Here is a 21,778-nt window from a genome sequence, read left to right on the forward strand (position 1 = left end):
AAAGCCCAGGCTCTTAACTACTAGGTGATTCTTTTTTTTTTTTTTTTAATTGTATTTTTCTGAAGTTGGAAACGGGGAGGCAGTCAGACAGACTCCCGCATGCGCCCGACCGGGATCCACCTGGCACGCCCACCAGGGGGCGATGCTCTGCCCATCTGGGACACCGCTCTGTCGCAACCAGAGCCATTCTAGCGCCCGAGGCAGAGGCCATGGAGCCATCCTCAGCGCCCGGGCCAACTTTTGCTCCAATGGAGCCTTGGCTTCAGGAGGGGAAGAGAGAGACAGAGAGGAAGGAGAAGGGGAGGGGTGGAGAAGCAGATGGAAGCTTCTCCTGTGTGCCCTGGCCGGGAATCGAATCCGGGACTCCTGCACGCCAGGCTGACGCTCTACCACTGAGCCAACCGGCCAGGGCCAACTACTAGGTGATTCTTAAGAAGACAGAACAGCCTGACCTGTGGTGGTGCAGTGGATAAATCATTGACCTGAAATGATGAGGTCACCGGTTTGAAACCCTGGGCTTGCCTGGTCAAGGCACATATGGGGGATTGATGCTTCTTGCTCTTCCCTCCCCTTCTCTTTCTTCTCTCTAAAATGAATAAATGAAAATCTTGGAAAAAAAAAGAATAGCCAATTTTAGTTAGAGGGACTCTCCATACCCCAAGTTGTGCATCAATTCCCCCCTACATCCCAACCCCTGGCAGGTTTCAATTACAAAGAGAGCTTGGGCTTTTCCAATCATGAGCAATGGGGAGAAGATAGATTCTCAGAAAGCAAAAAAATCACCAAGCTGGGTCAAGCAAGGAGGTGGGCCCACAGCTTGCTTTAAGATTACAGGAGCCTGACCAGGTGGTGGCACAGTGGATAGAGCATTGGACTGGGATGCAGAGGACCCAGGTTCGAGACCCCGAGGTCGTCAGCTTGAGTGCGGACTCATCTGGTTTGAGCAAAAGCTCACCAGCTTGGATCCAAGGTCGCTGGCTCGAGCAAGGGGTTGCTCGGTCTGCTGAAGGCCCTCGGTCAAGGCACATATGAGAAAGCAATCAATGAACAACTAAGGTGTCGCAATGTGCAATGAAAAACTGATGATTGATGCTTCTCATCTCTCTCCATTCCTGTCTATTCCTTTAACTCTCTGTCTCTGGGGAAAAAAAATTACAGGAGATGCCTGACCAGGCAGTAGTGCAGTGGATAGAGCATCGGACTGGGATGCAGAGGACCCAGGTTTGAGACCCCAAGGTCGCCAGCTTCAGCACGGGCTCATCTGGTTTGAGCAAAAAGCTCACCAGCTTGGACCCAAGGACAGTGGCTCAAGCAAGGGGTTACTTGGTCTGCTGAAGGCCCACGGTCAAGGCACATTTGAGAAAGCAATCAATGAACAACTAAGGTGTCACAACAAAAAACTGATGATTGATGCTTCTCATCTCTCTCCGTTCCTGTCTGTCTGTCCCTATTGACCCCTCTCTCTGACCCTGTAAAAAAAATAGAGATTATAGGAGATAACTATATTTACTATGTTTAAAGAGAGCTATTTTTTTCCTATGTAAAAGAGAGCTATTGTCTAAATTAAGAAACATAAGAGCTCCTCAACTGCTAATTTTCTCAGAGGACAACCTGCTTTTCTTGGACTAGGAGGAAACAGGGACACAAACTTAAAGACATTAGCAGACATGTTCAGGGTAGCCACAGAAGTGGGGTACATGTGGCTCTCCACGATGAGTCTGCATTTAAAGCTGCCTATCTCACACATAATTCAGATCCCCATATTCTATCCCTTCCTGGGCCCAATGCCTTCACCCCTGGATTGTGATAGCTGGACCTCCCCTGTCCTGTTCACTACTGTATTCCCACCCAGAAGCACAGCAGTTAGCACATCAGAGGTACAAAAGGTGTTGCATGAATCAACACATTCCCATCATGCCTGCGATGTCTACTGGGACTCAGTCAGCTGTCAGGACTCCCCTACCTACACCCTAGATGGTAGGGGCTCTGTTTGAACTAGAGTAAAATCAAGAGGCTGGGAAATCCACTTCTCAAAACTTATTTTAATATCCTCCTCATCCCCCAGATTGGGAAAGGCCAAAACAGTCTGGCTGGATTTAATTACAAATTAATACACATTTAAAAAATCATTGTTTAAAATAAATCAACATCATGGCAATAAGGGATTATCCTTGGAAAAAGTGAAACCCATATTAACAAAATATATTGTGGAAGAATCCCACTTAATGATTTTGCTGGCTATTTAAAAGTCTAGTAAAGGTCAACATTCTGCACGTTCTCTGAAGCTGGCCCATGCAGTGCAAAGAGGCCTTGCCCAGATTCAGTCGAGCACAGGCAGCTCCAACCAGGCCTTAGACCCAGTGAAAGCAAGGAGAGAGGGCATCCCTTCTTCAGGATAACAAATAAAATTCTGCATATAGTCCTGCAGCTTCACTTAGCCTATGGGGGAAAAGGAGGCAGGAAATTAGAGGGAAGGCTTAAAGATGCAGCATTTCTTCGATTGTAAAAAAGTTTAAAAACTTTTTTTTAATCTTACAAGATTGAATGAGAGGGAGAAGAAAAAGGAATAGAACTCAATATTCTGAATAAGCTTAAATCTGGTCACAACTCCATCCATCTTCTCTTCATGTGCAGACACGATCCTTTTGGCCTTGTGCTCAACCTCTGAGACCCTCTGGGTACTCTTTGCTTAGCGGCTTCATTGTAATAGCTAAAAAGTTATTATACCCACACAAACTCATGTCATATACACACACACGTGTGTGTGTGTGTGTGTGTGTGTGTGTGTGTGTGTGTGCATGTGTATATAAATATATAGCAGTAAAATAGCTTTAGAACACTGGCGGCCTCGGGCTGACTTCCTTCCACTCAGAGTTCCACAAGATGATACCTACCCACACAAGCTTCTTGCCACTTGGGAACCCTCGTTTTCCCTTATCGCCCGATACCGGAGGGTGGGGGTGGGGGTGGGGCTGGTTCACAAAACAAACGTCCTAAAAAAACGTGTCACCAGTGGCATTTATCACATGTAAAAGAAGCACTAGAGTCATAAGTTAGTAGAGAGCTCTGTACCCTTCCTGACCTCCCTCCCCCGTCCAGGGAACTTGCATGCCTGAATGCTGCATCTTTAAATATTTCTGGCCGAGCCCTCTTGCCACATATGTCAGTAACATTCCAAGCTGGCTACCACATGTCAGGCTCTGGCCTCCTCTCTGCACTCGAGTGCTCCACTGTTTCACGGGCCTAGTGGGGCCACGCAGCTCCTATTCCAGCTCCACCTTCAGTTGATCACACATCTCAGAACAGTCACATTAAAAAAAGTTTCAAAAAAAGTTCACATTTGAAATACCTATTTCCCTTGATTATGTTTTTAACTCCACTTAGTGAATCTATAAAGTGAGTTAAAGTGCGTGTGCACATGCACATACAGACACACACACCAGCACACACCCACAAAATTCAGAGGGTTGGAGGTTGTTTCCTGCCAAAGGATCTAACAGAGGAAAGCTTATGTGCTGATCAAGTTTTAATATCATGGTTAACAAGAAATGTACACCAGTTAGCAAGCACACGCAGAGACAGTGGGCAGGAACTCCTGATCCCTGGGGCATCTGGCTCCCCGGCCCACTTCTGCCTACCTTTGGAACAGTTCCGATAGTTACTACATTCAGAGAATCCAAGAGGACTGAATGGAAAGATGAACCTTTATTTAAAAAAATAGCACTTCAAATAAATTAAAAGGGAGAACCGTCAAGTGTTCAAATTGTGAAGAAATAGTTGAAAACCTGGAGACCCAAGCTGCAGTCTTCTAACCTCATTCCTTGTCCAATGCAGAACCCCACACATCTCAGTACTCCCACTCAATTCTTTCCCTACTGAGATGAGGGAAGCGATTGCACACAGGAGACCAGACGGAGGAGAAAGCTGCATCTGACTGGAATGAACGTTGCCACGTACTTGCTAATACGGGTTTCACTTTATGACCAAATGTATTCCTCAAAAATAAAAAAGGGAAGGGAAGCTGCATGTTTTTAAAAATTGAAATTATTTAGGGATAAAACACTAACTCTAGTGCCTTTAACGGGCAATAGCAACTTTTTTTCCTCCAAGTCAAACACCATCCCCAGCTGAGCCTTTGTGCTAAAAGCTTTTCAGGAGATGTTACCTAAACTTTATTAAAAGAAAAGAACAAGTTTAAATATAGACACTGGACTAGCCCAGTCTGTATTTTCAAGTCCACATTCTTCATTTGAAGCAATGCATCAGGGACCCCCCTGAGTCTGCATGTTTTCAAGTTCACAGTACATGGAACCAGTTTTTCTTTTTAATTTTTTCCTCACTCAGAGCAGCTACACGCAGTGGCCGTTGACGCCGGAACCTCGGGCGGGGCCTTTTCCTACGAGGCCTGGCCGGAGGTGCCCAAGGTTTCTCCTCAATGAGAATTGATGCTGTCATGCTCTATGGATGGGAAAAAAGCAAGAAAATAAAAGCACCTGGTACAGGTTTCATGAGATCCATTCGGATTCGCTATGTTCCAAACCCGCTGCTGAATGCCATTTGTCCACTGGTGTGTGTTGAACAGTTTGTGGCCTAGGAGTGGGTCTCAATTTGAAGAACTGTTATTGGATGCCCCAGAGGTTGATGCAATAGCAGCTCCAGCAGGGCTACTCGTGGAGACCGACTTTCGGATGTGAGGCAGCAAGTAGGGGTCACAGGCCAGCTGCTGGACATCGATGCGGTCCTCCTTTCGGTAGGCCAAGCATCGTCGAATAAAAGCCTGAAAGGAAAGTTTCTTGAAGAAGCCTGAAGCCGATAATCCTGGCGCCCCCAAAGGGAAAACCGGAGGCTCCCTAGCAGCTGCCAAGGCCCTTCCTGGAACCACCAGGCAGACTGTCCCTCTGAGGCGCCCTGGCAGCAATGCCTCTCTGTGGTCACTGACTTCTTCCCAGATGGAGGCAGCTGAGCCATCCCTAAGGGGGATGGGCATGACCTCTAAATACCTCTGCCCCCAAAGCACAGAGACCAACACAAAAATCTTTCTCTTTGCCTTGGCTGGTTTGCATGGGCACAATCAAAATTCATGGTCCTGCATCTACAAACCATGATCTTACGTGAACTTTCTGAGGAAGTGGAAATTGTAATGACAAACTACCACTACATACTGGGTGAGGAGACAACAGTGACCAACACTACAATGTGTCAGATTTCCCCGTGTATCTCATTCTCTGAAAGACTGTGATATAAATGAGTAGACACACACCTAAGTAGTAAAGGAAAACCCATATAGGACTTGTCTCCCCAAGAGACATAATGACACCAAGCCATCCTATGAGTGGGGTTTGATTCAGAATCCTAATTTACTACCAACATGGAGGATTCCTTGGCACTAGGTATGAAGGGCTATGTAGTATGTTTCTATAACTTTTATCATAAAGGCCCTTAAATAGATGATCTGCATTTTTCACTGGACAGTTCTATTTAATTAAAAGTCTTATAATATATCATCACCCAAAGCCCATACTTTACAGGAGGGCGTTAATGGCATCTCCACTGAGGTCCACTGATTGTAACAAATGTACCATGCTGGTGCAGGATGTTGACAGGGGGAAAGGTGTGTGTGGGGGCAGGGAATATATGGAAACTCTGTACTTTCCATTCAAATCTGTTGTGAATCTAAAACTATTCTAAAGAATAAAGTCTATTTTTAAAAATCTAAAACATAAAATAATCCAATTTTTTATTTTTTCCCCATGTTTAATTAATGAAACACAAAAGTATAATACCAATCCTGGTTTTTCAAAATGAAAGACACCTAGAGGTAGCTGCTTGATGAAATGGATATAATGATCTTGGCCTTTAAAAATAAATCTTTCTTAGTGAGATATCTAGAACTGGAGTTAAATAGGTTTTCTTAGGTTGGATACCAGTCAGATAAACTTTTACCTTGAACTTTCCCTCTATACAGCTGTCAGTCAGTACAGGTTTTTGAAACAGCAATGAGATCACACAGCTGTCCTGATTAAAACCTTCAACTGCTTTCCATCAGTTTAGTCTGTCCTAATGTCTCTCCTACCACTCTCCCCTCCGCTCTGCCCATGCTATGGACCTGCTAAACTCACTCTCACATGTGAGTTTTACTCACTTTTCTCTGCTCTGAACACTCTCCTCCCAAATCTATACATATCCCCAACGTTCACACCATTCAAGACTCCTCAAAACCTCACTATCAAGGTCTTCCCTGATCATGCCATCAAAAAAAGATTTCCACCTCTCCACCCCTCACTCTTCTTTATTTTCTTCATATCATTTATCACCATCTGAACTGTATCCATTTTTAGTTGCTGTTTCTCTTACGTACTGGTAAACTCCTTAAGGGCAGGACCTTGTCTGTGTAGTTCATTGCTACACATTCACAGTTCTTCTCCACTGTCTACTGACTGATTAATAGGCAACTCAATAAATATTTGTTGTGGAAGGAAAGGAGGAGAAGTGGGTAGGAGTTGGAGAAATACACATTTATAAGGAGGAAGATGTTTTAATGACTGCTGAATTTTGTACTGAATAATCCATCCACTATTACCCAGAGAAATAATACAAAAAGCAAAGCCGTTGTTTCTGCTGGCCAGTAGGACAGAACTTACCTTTGCTTCAGGTGTTACTACTGGCTTTGGCGGAAACTGCACTTCAGTAGCTTTAAGAATAGTATTTTCTTGTAGAATGTCTTGCTGGGACTGGTTATGGCCAAAAGGCTATCATATAAAAATAAAAATAAAACAAAGATGGGCCTCTGGTTAAAACAAAAGAGAACAATTCAAAACCACCGGGAGGAAAGGCGAAGATATCTTAATGAGAATTGCTATATGGAATTTTGGAGATAATCTTGAATTCTCTCACTTTATAGATAAAGGGTGCAAAAGAATCAGAGCTTAAGTGACTTGCTTATAGTTCAACATCAAGGTTAAGGCAGAGCTGAAACCAGAAGCAGCATCTCCTATATCATAGCTCTGCTATACTTGCTTACAGCAAAGAAAAAGAAGATTCAGAGCAGGAACCACCAACCTCTTAAGCAATACCAACGGGTGCCACTGGCAGACAAGACAGAGATAGATAAAGAGACGGAAAAGTAAAAGAATAGAAGGGGTAAGGCCAAAGTGAGAAAAAGGCAGAATTGGGATTACTTAGTGGCTTCATCTGTGCCTCAAATTGCCATTTTCTAATGAACTCTGAACAATGAAGTTCAGGCCTTGTGCCATCTCTATGGAGAGATCACAAACTTCTAGATAATCTCTGCCCACTTTCAGCAGCACTTCCACATTATCAGACTGGAAATAATAATTAACCCCTCCTAGTTTTGAACAGCTTCCCCAGATTAGAGAAGTGGGATAAAGAAACAAAGGAAACAAGAAGTTGTAAAGAGGAAGCTGAAATCTGAATTAAGAGCTTGGTCTGGGGATTGTAATCAAAATATTAAGAGTCTAAGGAGCTGCAGAACTCCCAGGGGCTTACACCCACAGCATAAGGGCAGTGCTGAAACACTACACACTGAGCTGCAATATTAGTTTAAATACACAGCTGGATCCTAATGTGCACATTTACAAGGTATTATGCTTACCAAATGAGAAAATTCATTAGCTGTACTTTACTACCTAGGTTATTACTTGTTTTAATGATATATCACTTTGATCAGAGGTGACAGAGAATACTTTCTTACACCACCTCTTACTATAGGAATATAAAACATGCTTTTATTAATAATAACTTTAAATAATGGGGTGGTTGGGAATAAAGAACCCTGAATGCATTTCAAGTTTCAAGTTTGGGGATCCTTAGAATGGCTCCTGGGAAGAGAAGATTATATACTTTAATAAACTATCTCACATAATTCCCTATAACATAGTATTAGAATCAAAACATATCCTGGATCTAATTGAGAACAGCAAAAAATGCATGTTTTCCATAGCCCAGCAGAAAGGATTAGGTGTACCAGGGTTGAACATTTTTGCTTATACAAAAAGCTATTATTATTAAGTCTGTATTTCAAACCACAACTTTCAAGATTCCATTTTGTATAATCCAATGATTCACAGCAGGAGAATAACCCATACCTTGCCACTTTATACATGCACCACCCAAGACAAGTCGAGCCACCACATCCGGCCTTCTTCCTTACCTTCCTTCCATAAAGACACTGGTAGAAGATCACACCCACTGACCAGACGTCAACTTTATTTGAGATCTTTGGTGGTTCCTTCCCAACCACAAAACACTCTGGTGGTAAATACCTGGGACAAAAAGGAAATAATGCTCAGGAAAAAATGACTATATAAATCTAAGACATGCACAGGCAAAGGAAAAGACCTTGTTGGAAATGAAACTATCTGAATTTTAACTGTTGAAAAAGCAACTTTGGGCTAGCTGGAGAAAGTCAATGAAAAGACACTCTAAAGCAGGGGTCCCCAAACTTATTACACAGGGGTCCAGTTCACTGTCCCTCAGACCGTTGGAGGGCCGCCACATACAGTGCTCCTCTCACTGACCACCAATTAAAGAGGTGCTCCTTCCGGAAGTGCTGCAGGGGGCCGGATAAATGGCCTCAGGCGGCTACATGCGGCCCACGGGCTGTAGTTTGGGGATGCCTGCTCTAAAGTAAGGAGGCAGTCATGTTCCATAAAGACTTAAAATACATTATCTCAATTCACTGAGAGAGGTAAATATTCTAGTTCCTATTTCGCCTACCCCAGTCTCCTTTCCCAAAGTTGTGCCTAATATAAGTATCATTAAACAAATTTTAAAAGGGGGAAAGAGGAGCATAAAAGATGTGTACTACCTTTTATGAAAGCTGCATCAACAAACATTAAAATATAACCAGAGGGAGTGTCGGTTTCCTTTCATTTTGGCTGAAGAAGATGTAAAATATCTATTTAAAAAGTCCCAATGTAAAAAAAAAAAAAAAAAAAGTCCCAATGTGGCCCCGGCCGGTTGGCTCAGTGGTAGAGCATCGGCCTGGCGTGCAGGAGTCCCGGGTTCGATTCCCGGCCAGGGCACACAGGAGAAGCACCCATCTGCTTCTCCACCCTTCCCCCTCTCCTTCCTCTCTGTCTCTCTCTTCCCCTCCCGCAGCCAAGGCTCCATTGGAGCAAAATTGGCCCGGGCGCTGAGGATGGCCCTGTGGCCTCTGCTTCAGGCGCTAGAATGGCTCTGGTTGCAACAGAGCGACGCCCCAGATAGGCAGAGCATCGCCCCCTGGTGGGCATGCTGGGTGGATCCTGGTCGGGCGCATGCAGGAGTCTGACTGCCTCCCCGTTTCCAACTTCAGAAAAATACAAAAAAAAAAGTCCTAATGATTTCAGGACCCCAAAATCCTGAGAAATCTCTGAGGGGAATAGCTGTCTTATTAATTAGCTTCTTTGGGTAATCTGGACTGAAATAACTACAAAATATACTCAATGGTAACATTCAAGTCCATATTACCAAAGTATATTTTACACTTCCCCCTTTAAGGGTGACCAGGGACTTACTAGAAGACTAATAGTACAGAAAAAGCTAAACAAACTAGTTGTTAGCACAACTCACTCCTCATCTGAATTCCTTCCCTCCCTACCCACCCCTGGCCTCTAAAAACACAAGCTGAACAGTCAACCACACCAAATTGTAGGTGTGGAAGGTAAGTGCCCCTTGGCATTTAGAAACCCAAATAAACAAACTTCCACTCATTGCCTGGAGTCTTAGCTATGACACAGCTGGAAGGCAGAAATCTGTAGATAACAGATCGATTTCTGCAGATATCACACTAGCAAAATCAATTCTCTGTATTTTAGATCCTGCTGTGCTTCTGGTATAAAAATCTAAACTTAAAGCCTGAAGGGGATCACAAGAGTTGAGAGGCAGAAAATGTTCAGATTATGTGCTTTCTTCTTCTTCTTTTTTTTAAAAAAAGTTTAGTTTCATGTTCTTGTTTCTTATTTTTATTTTTAACAGTTTTGGATGATTGATGCCATTGACCTAGATTACTATTTCATACTGAAAACTTTCAGCCAAAATACTGAGAAATGAAAATATATGATAGATATAGAACTCACAAGAGGGGGAAATGACAAAGAAACAATATAGGAAAAATAATTTATTTTAAAAATAGCTTTTCTAAAATGTTACTAAAACCTCCCTAAACTTTAGTTTTCATGATTCTTCTAAAATTTTATTTATTGATTTTAGAGAGAGGAAGAGAGAAATGGAGGAAGAGGGAAAAGCTTCAACTCGTAGTCATTGCTTCTCATATGAGCCTTGACTGGGCAAGCCCAGGGCTTCGAACCAGCAACCTCAGCATTCCAGGTCAATGATCCACTGTGCCACCACAGCTCAGGCATTCATGATTCTTATTTCTTTAACATATATAAAAAATATGATATTGTATATATAACAAATAGGATCTTGATTCTAAAATGATCATTGTAATGTGTAACTTTTTTGTGTGGAGGTAGTAGGGAAAACCAAAAGTTGTTGAACTTGTCCATGTACAGAGTAATAATTAGGCCGAATATGTAGAATACAAAAGACACTGCCACTTAATAAAAGTCTGGCAAATCACCTTCTATGTCTCAGTTTGCCCCATCTGTATATGAAGAAATAAACTAGTTCTTCACCCAAATACTGAAAATAATAAGCATTCCAATTTCCTATCAAGAACTTTAGGAGGGAGACTAGACAACAGTTCTATGACAGTACACAAACAAAACAAAACGAACATAGTTGCATGTCCTATAATGATAAAATCCTCAGAGAAAAATGATTCTCAAGGCATAGAGACTACAAGTCACTTACTTAAAAGTAGTATTCAATGTAGAATAATTCTAGAACAACCAAATATCTTTACGGTCATGTAGAATTATATCCTCCTGTCTATTTGTATTTCTCTGGGACATCATAAAAGGATTGCATATTGAGGATTGTTATTATGACGTTTCTACTAATATGGAGACTTTTTAAACTTTCATAGAAACCCATAAATTTAATTTTCTCAACAGCCCCTTGCTATCCTGCTTTCACTACAAAAAAAGCTTCAAATACAACCACCAGTAAACAGAATAGTAAAATGAACCCAAGTAATCATCACCTAGCTTCAATATCCATCAACACTTGGTGAATCCTTATTCATACACATCCCTCTCCATTTCCCCGCAAACAGCTTTGAAGCAAATCTCAATCATATAATTTTTATTTAAATTCCAACCACTAAATTTTTATAGCTTAGCAAATAGGTAGCAATGCGAAAACTATTTAAATGTAAAAAGGCTTCGCCTTTTAAAAAGAACTATCAAACAAAAAGCTCAAATCCAAGTTCCACTGAATTTGTATAGCAGAGGTATAGACCTATTTCCAGAATTTCCAACAGCAGATATTTTTGTATCATTTAGTGACAGGGACACTAACCCACAATAACCACCATACTGCATAAACACTGTAAATGTAGCTTCTATTTTGAACCTAGAACCTCAAAAGCTTTAATTTAGTGAATGATTTTCACTATAGGTACCATCTCTGCAAACAGCAAGAAGCAATGAAAATTAGATATTTTGTTATTTTAGCAGGATGGTCCTTTAACAACATAACTTAAATATGACCAGATTGATGAGAATAGAACTGACCCTATGTGTTGTGAAAGACAACTCTGTTCTTCTCTGCTTCGGCTCAACACCTTCACTCCCTGACAGTCACTATTCTATCATCTCAAACATAAGTGATTTGACCAACTAAAACTGGGGTTACCCATTCTTTTGTTATTAGGATCTTTCTTCATGTTCAGAATCACACATTCCAAAATGTGGCTTTGTGTTACCACTGCAGATGTGAAAAGGCAGCTCTGTTAACATACATTTATGATCACAAAGTTCAATGCTTGAGCCATAGTTATCTTTTATGGTTCTCACTATCAAAAGTATACTAGGCAGAAGTAGGATACGTCATAGAACAGGCAGGTGGTGCCTGCTGGGGTAGGGTGTTTGGGAAGAGATGAGTGACATTAGATGGGAAGAAATGTGGCTCAAAATCTTTTAGAACATGGCTGAGAGATGGACAAGTTTCTTGGCAAACTGCAAACATTTTCTTGTTTAGATTTCAAGGGTTGCTTTGTATACCCTAATCATTTTACATCCTGATCTTTAGAACTCCTTAGTTCTTGAGAATCCAGCATTCTCAGGCAACTCTATTTCTATTTTATTATTTTTAACCCTTTGAGTAATATGAACGTTCATATACGTCCTCCTGCCTCGACCACCCAGAGTACGATCGTACACGTACGCCTTTAAACTTTGAATTGGAGAATACAAAAGGGGTGAATGCGTCTCAAGACATACTACAATCGTGTCAGCTCAAAGATGGTGTGACAAAAGAGAGGTCAACATGCTAACTACAATTCATGAGGACTTGATGATTAAAACTGGCATAAGTGATTACACTACTGGGCAAAGCATTACCAAGCCACTAAGTGTGGTGAGGTATGAGAATATGGGTTTGATCGACAGGGCTAATATGCAAATAAGTTTCACAGGAAATGTAAGAAAAACCATGAAATGGTATATAAAACTTCTTTTCATGAAATTGACATTGCTGCTTTGAACTCATACACTGTGAATCAGATGAAGACTAGAAGAAGACCACGGCTATTTGACTTCAGACTGAAGCTCACTGATCAGCTTTTGGAGGAGTTTGTGAAAGACAGGAAATCACCCAGAGGAGGGCGACCATCATCAGTAGGAGACAGCCTTCATCTTTCAGGGTGGCACTTCCCAAAGCCAGTCCCTGCAACAGCCTCAAAGGATAAGCCAGGACGAAAATGCTTCGTATGTCAGCACACTACAAGAAGGGACGTAAACAGAGGGACACAGGGTGGTGTGCACTGAACGTAACAAGCCACTTTGCTGCATCCATGTTTTGAGGAATAACAGTTTGAAAAAAATTTAAACGTAAGGTGTAAATTAAAATACCTATAAATTGTCCTAAGAATATCATCATATGCAAGTACATATTTGAGATTCTGCTAATAACAATACTTCTTCTTTACAGATGGGAGGTACGCAAGAATTGCATGAGATAACAAAAAGTTTTATTTTAAAAATGTGTAAGGCAACATTAAAATAGGCAAATGTATGTTCTTCTTGTTTCCATAAATTGGTTATCAAACAAACATGATTTTAAGTTAATAAAACTGTAACTGGAACTAATTTCATTTTTTGAAAAAAACAAAAACAAAAAAAACCCCTCGCTCCCGGGGGTCAGCGAGCATGAAAAAAGACCTCACTACTCAAAGGGTTAAATTTATTTATTTTAGAGAGGAAAGGGTGGGGGGAGAAACAGAGAGAGAAAAAAGAGGGGGAAGGACCAGGAAGCACCAACTCTCATATGTGCCTTGACCAGGCAAGCCCAAGGTTTCAAATCAGCCTTCCAGGTTGACGCTTTATCTGCTGCTGTTACCACTAGAGGTCAAGCCCTCGGGCAACTCTAGAAACAAATTCCTCACCCTATTAACCCAGGAAGAGAGACTGTGTTTGTACTAAACAGAATTCAGGGTCGTTCTTTATTTACAAATGAGCAACCTTGTTCTCTACTTGCCTAGTAGGGTCAACCCTACAAAGAAAACATACAACTGAAACACCTGATCACACATAATCTCTCTCTCAATGGTTTTCAAGAAAAGAAAGAAAAATTAAGACATTAATATAAATATAAGAGTCAAACTGCTGAAAAGACTAACTATTTAGGGAGGAAAATCTGCTTTGGTTTACAGTATTACTGCCTAGCAGACAGGATATAGATATTAGCTATTAATTACCAAGACTTCAGTATAGCACAGCCACGTGTCCACCAGCCAGCCTGGCAGATATCCCAGATACCTACCAATAAGTACCAGCACCTTGTGACGTTAGCTCCATGCCATCCACTGAATTGTAGCTATCATCATCCATGATCTTGGAAAGACCAAAATCTGTGATTTTTATCTCTCCACACGCTGTACCATTTACTAAAAGAATATTACCTAAAAAGATAAAAATCTTCATGAATAAAAAGAGACTTACTAATTAAGAGAAAAACCCAAGGTAATAATAGACAAGAAGGGGACAACTGAACTGAAACTCTTGAACGCAATACCAAACATCTAAATCCCCAGAATAAAATGATCTAGACTCTGAATGCTGGGGGAAGAGTCCTCAGTGTCTGGCTATAACCTTCTATTTTCCAAGAAATCACCTGCTTAATGTGCCAAAACCATCACTATGAGCATGGAAATAAATTATAACTTGCCAAAGTAAAATATCACTTGTACAGCGGTAAAAAATGGTGGGAAAGTTTCATCTGAACTTTCAGTAAGGATCTCTAAACCACTGTGTTTATACCATTAGTTTCAGGGGAAAATCAAAGAAAACACACAAGGGAATCAAAGATAGTACCACAGTGCCACCTATAGCTCCTCAGGCAGGAAAATATATTGGATTCAGTGATGGAAAATCCAATCACCCAATGGCCATTTCTTTAAAAAATCACTTCACTGTCATTGATTTTTTAGTCACGTGAACTGTATTATAATATTAAGGAATAACAAATAGTGAGAGTTAATATGTAGCTACCAGAAGAGGAAAGCAAACTTAACAACTGTGCCACACCAGGAGGAAAATAGTAATTATCTTCCTGACACCAAAGCTAAGCTTGTTAGAGCTGTCCACAGAGAACACATGCAGACTTCAACAAAAAACAGAGGTAAGAAGTCCACTGCCCTCTACTTTTTGCTGATGACAAATCCAAGTTAGAGAGTAACCATACAAAAAAGATGAAAAACTCTGCTGAAAATTTAATGAAATGAAGATTTATGTGCAAAACAAGTTGTTAATTTTTGAGCACTTATCAAAGAGTAGAGGAATTGCTATGCAGTGTGAGTAATGGGAAAAAACAAAGCTGAGCTTGCCAGAACAGTTCTTTCTTAATCAGACTGACATCATGAACTGCCCTGACTAAAGACGGGCATTGTTTCTCCAGAACATTTAATACAACCCACCCTCCTAAATCCAGCACTACGTGACCAGGGCTCTTTCATTCCCACACCTACTCAAAGTTAGATGGTTTTAGGCCTTCTTGGCTCCTGCCAAATTCTCTCACTTTAAAATTAAGTCATTTATAAGACCAAAGAAAAGCTATGAATACTGTCTCCTAAAAGTTAGACATACCTGGTTTGAGGTCATAGTGTATGATGGGAGGTTTTATTTCATTTAAGTACTTTAAAGCATTCACAATCTGCATGATAATGGATCGGGCCTCTTTCTCCGACATTAATTTGTGCTGTTTCAGGTAGAAGTCCAGATCATTTCCCTCACAGTATTCTAATACTGTACAAAACCTAAAGACAAATAAACCAACATTTGACCGCGAGATGAGAGCAAGCAGATTAGACTGACTAAACCAGCCCCAGTGAAAATTTCAGGTAATTAGCTTCTCACTCCTTTCTTCTTTGTTTCTTAAAATATTTTTTCTATTCTTTATTTAGTATTTGCTACCTGAATGGGCACAGGAAGAAAACAGCTTACTCTCTTGGTGAAGAGCCTCCATACGCCCCACACTGGTATCTGTTGTGCTAACGTTCACACAGGGCATACCTCAACTGCAATGTACTTAAGGTAGGTATCTTTTTGGAAGGGTCTTCTTTATATACCCATGTCACACCCCATTTCTAAACAAGCATATTGTGATTAAGCGCACAGCTTTCACTACAAACACCTTCTACAACTCTGAGTGTTGACAGTGAGGGAAAATATCGGGTTTGCCCAGGTCCCACGGATTGGTTGTACACCGTGTTCCCCAGCAGTCTGACACAATACTGTACTCCATCGTCCTTTATTAAACACAGGGTATAAAAGAGGTTTTTAAAGTACAGTATTTGTGACTCTCACAAATATGTTATTATTCTTCCTTTACTTCCTTCAATATATCAAACAGACCCAAATTTAAAACTGAAGACCACTTGTGGCATTAAGGATCATGTTTCTACCTTCTAAGGCAGTTATAAACTAAAGTAAGGCTGAATTGTTTGAATATCCCTTAGAGATAAATACTTTTTAAGGTATTCTAAGCTGTGACAATATGAGTGTATCGATACCCAGGGTCTAGCCAGGAAAAAAAATCACTTGAGTATTTAAAACAGAGAGGCTTTAATTCAGGAAACTAAACACACAGATGATCAAAGATCTGAGAAGACAAGTGGCCAGTGAGGCACCGCAGAGATCATCTAGAGCAGGAAGTCATTCGCACCCTAAGGCCAGAAGGCCAGAGGGAAGAGATGGTGCAATCAGAACTCAGGGTCACCAAGGGAAACGGGAACCACAGTGAAGGGGTGTATGTCCTCCATGCACCAGCATCTTTGTTTCCCCATTGACTGACCCCTGATAACTGACACAGGAGCCTGGTAAACACAGCCATCTCACCTAAGGTATAGAACAGGGGAAGGATGCAGAGTGAACAAATTCAGGACTAGCACTATGGGCCTCGGGCAACCTGAGGCCTTCAATATGCACTGCAATGAAATGTGGACAGACACAGTCCTGTGGTATCCCAAACTGAACAGCTTTATGCTTCTTATGGAACATACTAAGGCATGCCAGTTCCCTGGTTGAAAATGTCTGAAATTTATAGATTCTCTGATCTGAGACACTGAAATCTGAGATAAGGATTCCCGTGCTTAGTGGCTTTAGTCTTTGACCCAAATGGAAGCTGAAAATAAAATCTCACTTTCAATACTCAACTCACAGAGGACTAAAATGACGGTCTCATTGCTGATGAACACTCATTATACACACAACAGGAAGAACAAAGTAAACAACTCAAGAATAGCACAGAATCAACTTAATTTCTCAGATTAGTTAAAAGTATGTATACAATTCAAAACGGCAGATAAGCTAAGTCATAAGTATAAAAACTTAGGTCTGGGGGTGGGGGTAAGGGTCCTACCTGGTGTTCAAAAAATTTACTCAAACCAAAAACAGTAAAGCCACTCTGAGGAGACCCACTCTCTACCCAGATATTTATCTGACCACCACTCCAGGCTAACACACATGGCTAAGCTAGGCTGGTGCAAGGGCCACCCTTCTGGAAAGGGAAAATCCCAGAGCGGATGAAAGAGGAAACAGTTCATGTTCCTAAAAGGAATTAGGGTCTTCCTTGGGGCTTATTTCTAAATGTGGCCTGGTTCTCTGTGTAGCAATCTCTGAGACGGCTGCTGCCTGAAACAGGCCAAAACTAGAATCACACTGAAAGGCTAAGAGGAACACCTGCAAGCCAGATCCAGAGTATGTTCTCCTGACTCCTACAGAGAAAATGTTTCCAAATGCCAAAACATTTCTCAACTCCTGGATAAAGCCAAACTTGCCAGAGCTTACCTATACCTGGAAATAAAATACAGTATTACTTAAGATTATTAAAGATCTCAGGTCATTTAACTTCTGGTCCTCAAATCTCCACCTATTAAATGAGAAGACTAGACTGAGATCCCTTCTAATTCTAACATCCTATGAACTACATTATAATACATAACATTGAGTAATGCCTTCATTTATGCCATGGTCATTCTCATTCTATGATAAAATCACATTGCTGGTACTTCTTTAAAAGGCCTGTCAGTGTTCATCAGTTTTCAGGGTGGGGCTGAGACTTTATTGAACAGACACACTGACTGGTGCATGGAAGTGGTATGTTGGCACCAATCTGTGCCAGATTCTGAAAGCTGACAGTTAAAGTTTCAGAAATTTTGTGAACTAGTTATTAGGCCGTTGGTAGACTGAATGGACAAACAAAAGGTGGTAAGTATGTCCATACAATGGAATGAAGCTGGTCACTTTTTATGAATTTCTGATACATGCAATGACAAGGATAAATCTTGAAAGAGTCTTCAGTGAAAAAAGCTAGTCACAAAAGTCCGTATCTATATGATCTATTCATATGAAAGTCCACAATAGAGACAAAAAGATTAGTGGTAGCTTAGAGGTGGGAGTAGAGGGTGGAGAAATAGGAAGATGATAGCAAAAGGTATGGGGTTTCTTTTTGAGGTAATGAAAATGTTCTAAAATTGACTATGAAGATGGTTGTGTTTACCTGTGAATATACTAAAACCCACTGAACCAATTGTATACTTTAAAACAGCAATTTTCAACTGGTGTGCCACAAAAATTTTTAAAACATGCAATACCTAACTATTTAGTAAGAGGCATTGACCTCTTTTCCCTTAGACTATCGAATAAAAAAATGAAAACAGCCAATACAACAATAGCCATCTGGTGTGAATGAGTCAAAATTATACCAATTTTTTTTGTCAGATCAGCAAAAAATACACTTTTTGGTGTGCTGCAGAATTTTAGTACTTAGTTTATGTGTGCCGTGTGACAAAAGGTTGAAAATCTCTGCTTTAAAAGGGTGAACTATATGGTATATCTCAATAAAGCTGTTTTGTAAAAAATAAAAATAAATAAATCTGACAGCTTGAAAACGGACATGTTACCACAGAAACTGGCAAATTAGCCTCATCTCTCTCCCCACCAAGCTGGATGTTAGACATTATCCTATGGTCAAGAGATGTCTTGCTGGCACAACTCTGAATTCACATTATGATTATTTGCCCATAAATAAATGTATTTGGTTCCCTCAAAGAGCTTTTCCTGGACCCAAATTTAAACTCTATTCCATGAGTAGTCAACGCACTATAAGAAAATAATATTAACTATTGAGCTGAAATGGTGCAGCACTTACGAGTCAGTGTCCAGTGAAAAGTAATCGTACAGCTTAACTATTCTGGGATGATCCAGTTCTTTGTGAATCCGGTATTCCCTACACGCATGCCTGTAAACAAAATAGAAAACTAAGAGTTTGTGTTCTGGCCCGTCTTTTAGAATTCAGAGAGGATACTTCCACATATTCTCTTATTTTTCTCGTTTCCATCTATTCATTCTATTTATACCATTCAGAACTATCTGGTTCCCTTGTCTTTCCTCATCCTATTTTTTCTACTAGTATCTACCAAGCTGTTGAGAAAATAATGGGTGCTCTAATATTTGTGGAAAGAATGGACTTTTATCTTTTTCAAGTTTATTCTGTGACAATCTTGCCTCTTTTACATTTATACCCAAATATCATCAGAGCTTTAAAAATGATAAAGTTTTGTATTCTCTTCTAAAGCTGATACTTCAAATCTATATTTACCTTCTAAATCTGTATTTACCTTCTAAGAAAACATGACATTGACAGAAAATTTGAAACGACAAAAACCCTAGTTTTTAAAATTACTTAAAATTTTTATTTATTGATTTTAGAGAAAGAGGGAGGGAGGGAAGGAGGAATGGAAGGAGAGGGAGAGAGGGGGAGAAGGGGTGAAGCGAAAAGGGGGAGAAAGAGGGAAGGTGGGAGAGAGAGGGAAGGAGGGAAAGGGGGAAGAATGGACAGAAGGAGGGCAAGATGGAGGAAGGGGGGAGAAAGGGAGGGAGGGAGGGAGGGAGGGAGGGAGGGAGGGACATGGATTTGTTGTCCCACTTATTTATGCATTCATTGGTTGATTCTTGTGTGTGCCCTAACCAGGATCAGCACCAAGAACCTTGGCGTATTGGGACAATGCTCTAACCAACTGAGCTACCTGGTCAGGGCCCTACTCTTTTTGGATTAAGAATTTAAATATATACATTGCCACTTTTTTAGTACTCTTCCAATTAAAAGCATTTAATAAGATTAAAAACACAAATGTTTTGCAATATAATTACCAATCATTTAAAAAGTATTCAGTTCTTATTAAAAAGAGCAAACATTTAGTTTGGGGCATTTTGTTATAAGGCAAGAGTTGTTTAAAAACCCACTTTCCACAGTATGGCAAAATAAAAGTAAAAGAAGTGGTATTTTCTGAAATTGGTGTATTCCAGGATATCAAAAATACACAGAAAAGTACTCAACTAACAAAAAGCTGAGAAACCAATGGGGATGGGGAAAACAAATCTAAAAGTAAATGTATTTTTCTCTAATGGAAACTTTGTTTGACTAGGGTTATTTTTCAAGTGGCCACTGTTCATAATCTTTGCTTCTTCTGATGCTTCATTTCATCATCTTTATGTTTTTTAAAAGAAAGACTCGCCAGCCTGACTAGGCGGTGGCACAGTGGATAGAGCGTCGTCCTGGGATGCAGAGGACCCAGGTTTGGAACTCCGAGGTTGCCAGCTTGAGCGATGGGCTCACCAGTTTGAGCACAGGATCGCTGGCTTGAGCATGGAATCATAGACATGACCCCATGGTCACTGGCTCGAGCAAGGGGTCACTGGCGAGGCTGTAGCCCCTGGTTAAGGCACGCAAGAGAAAGCAATCAATGAACAACTAAGGTGCCACAACTAAGAATTGATGTTTTTCATCTCTCTCCCTTCCTGTCTGTCTGCCCCTATCTGTCCGTCTCTCTGTCTCTCAAAAAAGAAAGAAAAAGAAAGAAAGAAAGAAGGAGGGAGGGGAGGGGAGGGGAGTGAAGGGGAGGGGAGGAAGACAGACTTGCCATACTTAAAGCAGTATCAGAACACCTGCTACACTGGAACCAAGGAACCTGGCTGAGTCTGGGCTTTGTGACCTACCTCACTGGGTTTCACCATGACTGTACTGGCTTGGCAGGATTTTTTTTTTCTTGGGGGGGGGGGGGCAGGAAGGGAGAGAGATTAGAAGCATTAACTCTTAGTTGTGTCACTTTTAGTTGATCATTGATTGCTTCTCACATGTGCCTTGACCAGGGAGCTCAAGCCAAGCCAGTGACACCTTGCTCAATCCAGCGACCTTAGGCTCAGGCCAGCAACCCTAAAATCATATTCATGATCCCACTCAAGCCGGCGACCTCATCATCCCAGGCTGATTGGCAGTTTTAAGGAGTGTCACTCGAGGTCCATGCTTCCAGAGCCTGCACAGAAACACTGAGCAAAGGCAGCTTTGGCTCAACACCCACTCTACTAAAGCACTTGTCCTTTTTCATATATTAAGAGTCTGTGTAATATTTCATTTGGTAAAATAAAGGTGATGCTGTTTATATATATATAAATAAGTTTAGAAACCTATGGACTAAATAAAATTCAAGTCACCTTTTACTCTAGCATGCTGTAGAACCCTAGTTCCCTGCACTTTAGAAAAAAATATTTATTGATGTTACAGAGAAAGGAGGGGGAAAGCAAGAAATATCAACTCATAGTTTCTTCACTTTACTTGTTCATTGCTTGCTTGTTGCTGGTTGAACGTGCCTTCTTGACCAGGCAAGCCAGGGAGGGTTTCGAACCAGCAACCTCAAGTGTTCCAGGCTGATGCTTTAACCATTTTACCACAGGCCAGGCACTTTTCTTTTTAAATTTAGAAATTAATGGGGTGACACTGATCAATAAGAGTACATAGGTTTCAGGTGAACATCTCTATAGCATTTGAAATGTTGATTGCATTGTGTGCCCATCAACCAAAGTCAAAAATCATTTCCTGTCACCATATATCTGAGTTCCTTGCACTCTTATTTTATTTTTAAATTTTTTTTATTTATGCACTTTAGAGAGACGGGGGGGGGGGGGGGGGGAGAGACAGAGAACAGCGGGGGTGGGAGGGAGGGGCAGGAAGCATCAACTTCCATATGTGCCTTGACCAGGCAAGCCCAGGGCTTTGAAACCACAACTTCAGTGTTCCAGGTCAGCACTCTATCCATTGCACCACCACAGGCCAGGTCTGTGAACTCTTATTTAACATTTTGATTTTGTGTATT

At 40.9% G+C, this 21,778-nt stretch overlaps 1 protein-coding gene across 1 annotated transcript in view; it reads right to left on the minus strand.

The window, feature by feature from the left end:
* Positions 1-3,686: 3,686 nt before the first annotated feature.
* The window catches only part of TLK2 (tousled like kinase 2), a 131,118-nt gene continuing 113,026 nt past the window's right edge, over positions 3,687-21,778 (minus strand). Inside the window, 6 exon segments of the mRNA XM_066363104.1 lie at positions 3,687-4,777; positions 6,642-6,749; positions 8,171-8,282; positions 13,891-14,029; positions 15,213-15,382; positions 18,778-18,867. Of these exon segments, the coding sequence (XP_066219201.1) occupies positions 4,604-4,777; positions 6,642-6,749; positions 8,171-8,282; positions 13,891-14,029; positions 15,213-15,382; positions 18,778-18,867 (793 nt within the window). The 3' untranslated portion in view covers positions 3,687-4,603.

This window comes from Saccopteryx leptura, chromosome 2 (assembly GCF_036850995.1).
Source record: "Saccopteryx leptura isolate mSacLep1 chromosome 2, mSacLep1_pri_phased_curated, whole genome shotgun sequence".
Taxonomy (NCBI): Eukaryota; Metazoa; Chordata; class Mammalia; order Chiroptera; family Emballonuridae; genus Saccopteryx; species Saccopteryx leptura.